Source organism: Morone saxatilis, unplaced genomic scaffold (assembly GCF_004916995.1).
Source record: "Morone saxatilis isolate NCDOM2014 unplaced genomic scaffold, NCSU_SB_2.0 Contig15, whole genome shotgun sequence".
NCBI classification, from domain to species: domain Eukaryota; kingdom Metazoa; phylum Chordata; class Actinopteri; family Moronidae; genus Morone; species Morone saxatilis.
In genome coordinates, this window is record NW_023339707.1 from 16,127,260 (window position 1) to 16,136,481 (window position 9,222).

General features: G+C 40.1%; 1 protein-coding gene across 1 annotated transcript in view; it reads left to right on the forward strand.

Annotated features, from left to right (window-relative positions):
- The window catches only part of samd10b (sterile alpha motif domain containing 10b), a 46,929-nt gene extending 41,060 nt beyond the window's left edge, over positions 1-5,869 (forward strand). The window contains exon 5 of the mRNA XM_035656082.1: positions 4,236-5,869. Coding sequence (XP_035511975.1) covers positions 4,236-4,258 — 23 coding nt within the window. The 3' untranslated portion in view covers positions 4,259-5,869. The remainder of the gene's footprint in view (positions 1-4,235) is intronic.
- Positions 5,870-9,222: the final 3,353 nt, after the last annotated feature.

A 9,222-nucleotide genomic window follows, 5' to 3' on the forward strand; every position in this document is an offset into this window, starting at 1 on the left:
AAATGAATGACATCTATACAAAATGAATGACTCTAACACATTTTTTTTTCTAAACAGCTCATGCAAGTTTGTGGTTTTGAGTGAAATGTCTCACATTTTGGATGGATTGCCATTGAATTTGGTGCATACATAAATGTTCTCCACAGGGTGAATAGTAGTGGACATTGGCTTTGTGAGCATGTGCAGCCTCACAGAGCTACTAGACTCTTGCACTCACACACTGGTATGGGAAGGAGGGAAAATATTCTGATGTTTGACTATCAAATTGTAGGTGATATATATGTGTGGAGAGGCACAGTGATGGTGGAATGGAAGGATGGGGGCTGGAGGTGAGAAAGAAAGAGCCAGACTTCTCGCACAGCAGCCGATGCACCTGCAGGATTTGCTCTCAAGCTCATCTTCAAGAAGCTGAGCGCAGGCTGTCTTGGTTCACACTGTGCCCCACTCAACCTAACAGCTATTCTCCCTGAGCGATTCTCCCAATACACTTACAATTCTGGTGTGATTTAGTGAAGCCTTGTGTCATACCGCCTGTCAGGTCTGATTCATCTCCAATGGATTTACCAAAAATTAAATATTGATCTCACAATAAATGTTGAAAAGAGGATGAAAATACGAATAAGCTCAAATGTGATTTTTTTGGTCGGAGCCATGATAGCACGATTTAACACAACCCTGACAAGCCTAGAGTATTTGTATCAAGAGCTTTGTGAAATGCTCTCGTTAGTGATTTCTTAAACCTTTACAAGCAATAAGTGCTCTCTCAGTGTCTCCAATTCCTTTTATAAATAAATTACAAATTAAAAGGATAAAAAAAAGAACACAGAAACACCTGAAGGATAAGATTTGAAAATGGAGAGAGAAGAAAAGGAAGAATAGCGGGGCAATAAGAACAAAAGGGCGCAGAGCTGAGATTGAAGGTTAGATGTTAGAAGATAGGGGGAATATACAGGGGATGAAATCGACAGATCGTGGAGATAAAGAAATGAGATGGGTAAAGAGGTTAATGAAGGAACATGGATAGTGAACGAGAGCTTGGTCTGATAGCTCTTTCGTTCCCTGGCTGTGGGGCCCTACTTTCCGCTCCATGGTAATCTGTCTGTAGCAGGCTCACTTGCTCAAAGCGCTATAATAGCATTTCACACTCAACATAGAATCACATTGCTTCTGTTGCAAATTATTGTTGAAAATGTTGTTCTCCACACAATAACCAAGGAAAAAATGAGAGTAGAGTTCTAAAAAAAGCATGTGTCTGTTTCTTGCATGGACTCCGTAGAAAATGTGCTGGAAAGGTGTACTGAGTAATTGATCTCTGTGTTTTACTGATGTTTTGATTATTAAATGGAATGATTTTAGGAGACGGATTTAACAAGAGAATTAAATTTGTGTTAAAGGGGCACTCCACTGATTTTATACATAAAGATCATGACTACTCAGCTTGTCGAAACTGTTGTATAATGTCTGACATGACTCTGGAGGGAGATTTCTAAAGTTTGACAAAATAAGCCTCATGATGTCCTCTGAGTTTTCTGTCATTAGGATTGAGACTTAAAATATTTGACAGAAAACCTGCATTGCAAACTGGAGATGTGGAAAGGGAAAGATTCCATTGTGTGGGAACTGTAAAATCCAGCATTTTCTGAAGCTTCTCTCGTCTCTCACACGTCCACCGACTTTATGGAAGTGCAATACTAAATCATGACCTTTAAGGTTAACTTAAATGTGTTTTGTTCTCTGTAACAGCTAAGTGCCACTTTTCTTTTCTTCCTCAGTGAACAGAGACGTTTTGTACATTTATTTTATCAGATCACTTCTGAGGACGTTTGTCTGCTGGATATTTCTCCCTGGCTTTTCTATTTCTTTTAAACTACCATTCAGTACATGAATGGAACCACGCTTTTACGAATTTTATGTTTTACACAACACACAGCATGGCATATGACACTATCCGATGTTTTGTGCATTTGAAGAATGGGAGACAGCATACAGCAAACAATTTTATGAAATGAGCACAAACTCTGAATCAAGGCTTATTTGTTGTAGACAGTATAGAGGGAAATGAAGTGCCTCCACAACTGAGGGATAATGTGACTATCACAAATTGGACATGCCATTTTTAGATCTTAATAGAAATGGTGAGTGAAGAGAGTAGTTACTTATTCCTCATATTAATCCTTCACGGAGCATAGTCACTGTAATATCTTTGGAAAAAAATGTCAATACTGGGATGCAGTTTAACTTACTTTCGGAATAAATTCTAACTCCAACAACAGTCACCTTTTGAGTCTATAGGGAGTGAGTGTTTGAAACGGAAAACATTTTTGCATTAGAATCACTTTTAAGGGCAAAGTTTCAGGTCATTGTTATAAAAAAACAAAACTTTGTCGAATTTTGAAGTTGCAGTTGAAAAATAATGCAGTGTCGCAATTCAAATCAGAGCATCAAAGTTGGATGCAAATGTACATACTGTAGGCCCCTCAACCACTTCAACCTTGACTATTGCTTATGTTTTCTCTTGCACATAACCCTTTCATGGTTGGGAAAGCTATTTCCTTTTGTGCGTCAAAATTGTATTTGTATTTTCTAGACACTTACAGTATTTCATGTATTTTTAGCAGGCGAGGCTGTGTTATATCAGTCAGTCAGTGAAAGGTAAGGAGATGTCTTCCACAGCCCAGAGCCACAGCTCTCTCAGGGTAGTGTGAACCGTGCAGGGGTTGCTGTAACATCTGGAAAGCTTTGGGAGGGAGGATTCAGATCAAAGCCCAGTGGGGGATCTGCCCTCCTTCTTGGTTGTTGGTATATCTTTATAATAAATTGTCAGTCCCTCCTTACTTCTCAACACATAAAATTTTCATCAAAGTCGGTCTATGCCTTTGCGTGTAGCCATCTGCCATGTTTCAGACTCTCAGCTGTAATTAGCTGAAACAGGATAAAGTTGTGAATAACCCCAATGCAAGCCTTGACCCTTACGCCACCTCAAAAGATGTGTTGTCGGCAGCACCTTGGTTGCCGTGGGAGACTCTCTTGCTAACCTCATTCCACTGAAACGCTTCTGTGATGCTGCCCATCCTTGCAGGTCTTTACGCAGAGCTCCACTGTAGCTCTGAATTAGAATATGAATGAAACTCTGTGCGTGACAGACAGAGGAAAAGGAGGAACATGTCAGTTCTCCTCAGCACAAATTTTGCCCAGTTGCTGCCCCCCCCCCCCTCCTCTTCGCTTCCGCCTCTTCTCCTTTGCTGCACCTAGGCTCTGACGACTCCATTGGGAGCTCATTTAAAAGGATTTCTATCAGAGAAGTGGTTTTCTCAGTGTCTGTGCAAGCCTCAAGTCATATCAATGCCTCTCCATCCTTCTGCCTCTCTCTGTCTATCGTTTCCTAGTTCAGGTTCACTCCAGTGCCACGTTACATCTGTCTGTGTCTAGAGACAGGTGGCGCGTCTTCCTCGGCTATCAGGAGAGGGGGGCTTAGAGCTGAAATGCCAACAGTCTGGGAGAGGAAAGTCTGCCTTCCCAATGACACTTGGTGTCATTTCAGGATGGAACAAACTGGCTAGTTGTCAGGGAAACCACCTGGTCGCATCTGTTGTTTCGAGAGAGAGAAAAATAGATAATGACGTTGAGAAAAAGGCTTATTATTACCAGCTGATTAGCTTAATGCCATAATTTCTTCCTTTTGTTGTAAAGCTATATTATATGTTCTTTGTGTATATTATAAATCAAGCTGTACACCTGTCCTGTACTGTAGACTAGAATCCGTCTGTAAACACCATAAGATATTTTCATGTTTTCTCTTTGTATGTCACTATTTTAGTGTCCTTCTGTCTACCTGCATTAGCAACATTGCAGCAATCTTCAAGCACTACCATTATTCTCTCATTTATCCAGTCAACCAGTGTTCCATAGTAAATTATTGGTTGTTAAAGAGGTTGGTACTCTGTGATTGAGGGCTGCGGGTTACACGAAGAGGGGCCAGCCACACTTGATAATTCAGTAGAGTCTGGGAGAGTAAGGTGTCACATACAGATTCAGGAGGGTTATGAGCACCATACTTGTGCTTCAAAAAGGCTCTTTAGATGAGACTAATATGTTTCCAAGGCAGAGACGGGCAGACTTACAACAGGAGATAATGTGAGAGCATTTCTGCTCTTTAACCTCTGCTTTTTCTATCCATGGGAATCCTAATTATGTATCCCCCTCCCCTCCCTTCTCTTCCCTCTCTCCCTCTGCAGCCTCTTTTGGAAACTTCTCTTAGCTCGTCCCTGGATCCATTTGGCAGCCCTTTCCCTCATCCCCTGTCACAATACATCTCTAGGAGCCATGGAAGAGCTGCTGTCTTCAGATATGTGAGCGGGGAATCAACGAGTGAAAGGAGGACGAGCCTATAGACTACATGCCAGCCAGTCTGGAGGATTCTCATTCAACACGGCCAATGTGGTTTACAGACACTGAGACAGAGACAAAGCCCCGCTGAAGGCACGGGTACCCACTGTAACATAGTGATAAGATGTAATATTCACAACACTAGTGATGATGTAGGCCTGCCACTGGTATATGGTTGATCGCAGCAAATCTCCTTTTGGTTTCTTTTTTCACTCGGATCAGACCGAGTGGCCAATTTCGACAGAACCTCGTGAAAAACCACACTTGGGTTTATTTTTGACATATGCTTTACATGTGCACAAGCAGTTTTTTGTCTCACAGTTGTTCCTCCCTCTTTCAGCAAACTTCATTACATGAATAACTCTTTGGCATGTTTTCACATCACCTTAACCTTTGGACCCAGTGATGCTGAAAACTTGTGGTGGAAACTTAAGACACGCAACGCCACGAGTCTGTTCACAGGGAATTACAGGGAATTAGAGCTCGTCTTAAATGCATTTGACTAATAACGATACAATTTCTAATCAATTCCTCACCCATGGGTCACACTGCATTTTCCTCTCAGGACTTTTGATTTTGGAATTGTAGGTTTGGAGCATCCACAATAACGCGAATGTCATTCCAACAATCAGTCTTTTTGTATTGTGACTGATCAACAGTATGTCAGTGAGAAATTAGAAATATATAAACAGTATGAGCGTTGTAGAATAACTGTAAATCTGCGTATACTGTAACAGTACCTTAGTCTTTTATTAAGAGTGGATTCCGAGGACACAGAGTTAATGTGATAATCACTGACTGCTTATCAAAGCAATAATTTAAATGATAAAAGGTGGAGAGGAGTAGAACTGTATGGGATAAATACGTATTAACAAATCATTTTTAAGGGTCTGAAATGCAAGTATGAGTGTCTACTGAGGGGAAATATACATTTAGCCTGTTACAGTGGCAGCATTTGCCAGCCTCATAGCTTCTGTGTGCTACTGTATGCTGTATGTCATCTGTCGTACACAAATACTAAGAAAAAAGGACAAGCCTCTGTTGTATTCTACCCACTCTCTGTCCCTGGTGTGACACTGTGATTTCAAATGCTCAGAAATCAAGACACCATGACAGCAACCCAGACGCAAGATCGCGACAGTGTGACTGACAGCAGCAGACAGCTACGTATGATGAAGAGGTTTAAGTCACAGAAATAAATACAAGACATAAATGAATAAAGAAAACAACAAACTAAAAGCATCCCTCCACCTTTCCTTTGACAAGGAGTCTTTGGGTAATGTAAGTAATTGACTGTTAAAAGGGAGAAAACGCCTTGTATTATTTTTGGATTACCTGATGTACTGTAAATATTGACACTTTTGGCTTACTTTGTCAGAATGAAATGCAAAAAGGGAAACTGTAACATATTTATCTGCTTTACAGATATGAAGACGTGGTATGGAACGTGATGAAAACTCTTTTTAGAATAAACTAATTGAGATTGTGGGTCCTGATTTTCACATTGTGTTACCGTCATTTTTTTTTTATTATTGTTTTTAATATACAGCTTAGTCAGATCAGCAAACAATGAAACAAAGGGACACATTTCATACAAAAGTTAAATTAAAAAATATACCCATCAGAAATAAATCAACAACAAAGATGAATAAGAAAACACACCTCTTCTAGTTTTTTTCCATACGGACGGATATTTCAAGTTGTTTCTCCAAGTGTATGACAGAAATGAGTTCTTGTGACCATATTTGGAAATGAGACGGAATTGTTGTCTTACAGTCTTTGAGAAGTTGGAAGTTTTCCCATCATAAAGCTGACTGTATATGAGAGGGAAGCGATAGAGCGTCCTCTGAAAATAGCCATGTCTCTGTGGGGAGGGATAGTTGGTTTATATAAAGTGGAAATTAGAAAATAGACAAAAATAAAGGGTTCCAGGGTTCCTTCTTTAGTTTTGCATTGACACACTGAAGGATAATTTCTGAATAATGGAACCTATTTATAACTTTAAACTGTGTTAACCTGTGCCTAGTGTTTACAGCACATGTAGGAATGTGGGCTAATGGAGACTCACACACCCTCTCAGGCACAACATGATTCATTTCTTTTTTCCCCGAGCTTCTCTGACACACTCAGTAGAAGTAGAATCATTGAAAAATCACAAACATAGAAATAAGATGTTTTACTATAATGTATTTATGTACTATAATGCTCTTTCGGCAGGTTTTTATTTATCTTATTCATGTACACACATGCACACACACAATGCTTTCAATTACGTGTCACAAAAGTGAGTGAAAAAAAAAAAAAAGGAGTCTTCTCCTCAAATCCCAAGTGTCCCCAGATAGTCTGCACAGCCCATGTGGATTCTTGTTTTTCCTTTCTCTGTCTTGCTTTTTTGCTTTTCCTTCTCTACCACCTTCCCTCTGCTGTTTGTTCCTAGTTTTGTTTGCTTCTTTCTTCCATTCTTACGTTCTCCCATCCTTTCTTATTTAAATGTATTCATAATTCATTCATTTATTCATTAATTATTCCCCTAAACAGTCCATGTTTATATAAATATATATGTTCCTATAAGAAAGAATTCCGAAGAGAAAGTACATCTATTCAGAAGCTGAATATAAAATCTGAATCGCATTATATTTGTTTCAAAGTATGTCTCGTAGTTGCACCTGCGCTCTGACCTGTCACTCAGGGTCCACGAGTTATGACTCGTACAGTTCTGTGAATGCAGAACAGTGCTGCTTGTCTAAAGATACACACATATTTTGTCTCTGTAGCTCTCTCACACACACACAGACACTGGGATCCAATTACTGAGAGACATGAAGCATCTCACCAATTGATAACAAGGCACATGTATGATAAACAGACTCAGTGAACAGTGGCCTTCTCAGCCCTGAATAAACCTGTGGAGCAGATGGTTGGATGGTGCAGTTAATTGGTTGCTGTTTATTATTAAGGGTCGTTTCTTTTTTGAAAGCTTGTCTTTCGTCATTTCTCTCTAAAACACTCAAAACGCTGAGACTCTCCATTCAGCTTGTTTATCGTTATCTGCTCGTGGCTTTGATCAGCTGGATCTCAGTCCTCTGACAGCACTGAAATAGAATGAGAAACACTCCTGTCCTCTCTCATCAGCTACTGGTGAGGAGCCCTCAAGCAGCTGCTGAGTTGCTCAGTGGCATAAACAGATGAAGGCTGTAATTTTTCTGGCCAGCGCCCAAGTATTAATATTCAGTATACCACTACAAAGCAAGTCAGTATGGAAAAAGTGCGTGTGCTCACCCAACTTTTACTGGAAAGGTCAAAAGATAAATAACACAATCAACTGCTGGATGGACTCTTCAATAGCCTTTTAGGGCACAAACCACTCCACCTGGCCAGTTTTTAAAACCATTAAGTGGCCTTTTGCTCGTTCAGCAGAGGACGAGTGGGAACATAAATCACCACAATCGTAAAAGGAATTAATCACGGGTCAAACAAGGCCCTGTGTGAACTATTCATCAGCAGCCATTAAAGAGAGCAGGACTTTATCAGTTGGGACACACTGTGCAGATGAATGGCGGTTATCACTCGGCGAGAGTGAAACAACCCTCCGGCTCTGTGTGTCGTGGACCAGCTGATCGTCCACTCAAGTATACTGAGATCAAAGCAGTCCAAAGATGTATCAACATGCATGACGTTGCCATGAAAATCAACTACACATTTAAAAGTGGAAAAGATGCTACAGCGGCCCAAGTTTCCATATTTGCTGTTCCTAATCACAGGGCAACACTGCCCCCTAGTGGAAGATTAGTGCAGTCAAACCTTGATAGGGTCAGCTGCAACAACAAATGAAATGGTTCACATATATAATATTGTTGTTACATAATGATCAGTGATGATATATTTTTCATGGCCAGTAAACTAAGACATGCAAAAACATTAAGTTGTAATTAAGAGATTAATGCTGCCTTAAAGTAATTTAATTAATTAGTGCTTTGTTTTGCTCCTATCTTCCTGAAATATTTTATAGGCCCACTCTTCTCCGCTGTGTACCTTTTGTGTTACAACATGTGGAAATCTATTTGATTTAAAAGTGAAATTCATTAAACAAAATGAGTTTTAAGTTATTTAAGCACACTGTGGGCAGATACATCCCAATAAACATGGCCCAAAAATGAGGCTCTCCTGCCCTCCACTGGCAAAACCAAGAAACAGGTTTTTTTGTTTTACACATACATTACATCATGGTTTCAGATGATTCCCACTGATAGGAAATATTAGGTCATGATGACTGGCACCAATCAAAGACTAAGAGAGAGACCCTCTGTTGTTTTACTGAAACCGAGTGAGGTGGCAACGACACCATGAATGATTCATTTAATGTGAGCTGTGGCACAAGGAAGATGTGGCTTCACAACATATGTTAAACATTTATTATTAGCTGACTTAACAGGAGAAAGGGGGAGGGTGGGGGGGGATGCCAGGAGTGTGCACATTGCCTGTAGTCAACTCACAGCAATTAAAAATCCAATATTGAATTGACTGCAGGCCTGTGTATTGTTGAGCTGCTATTAACATCAATAGGATTAATAGCTTAATATTGACCTTGAATATTTGGGATTGTGTGATAGATTGTTATAAAAGCATAGTTTTACGGAGTGTGGCTGCTGTGTTGGAGCCTTTAAACTCAGTAGCCTATAGGTTAAGCACAATTTTGGGGGGCATATTTGTTATTCCAGTGGTTTTTTGGAGAGAGCTACTTGCAGTGACTGACTAAAGCAGTGGCCTACAGTAAGGCAATGACAAAGAATAGCCTACCTCTGACTGGGACTGTAATCATTTTCTCTGTCTGATCTG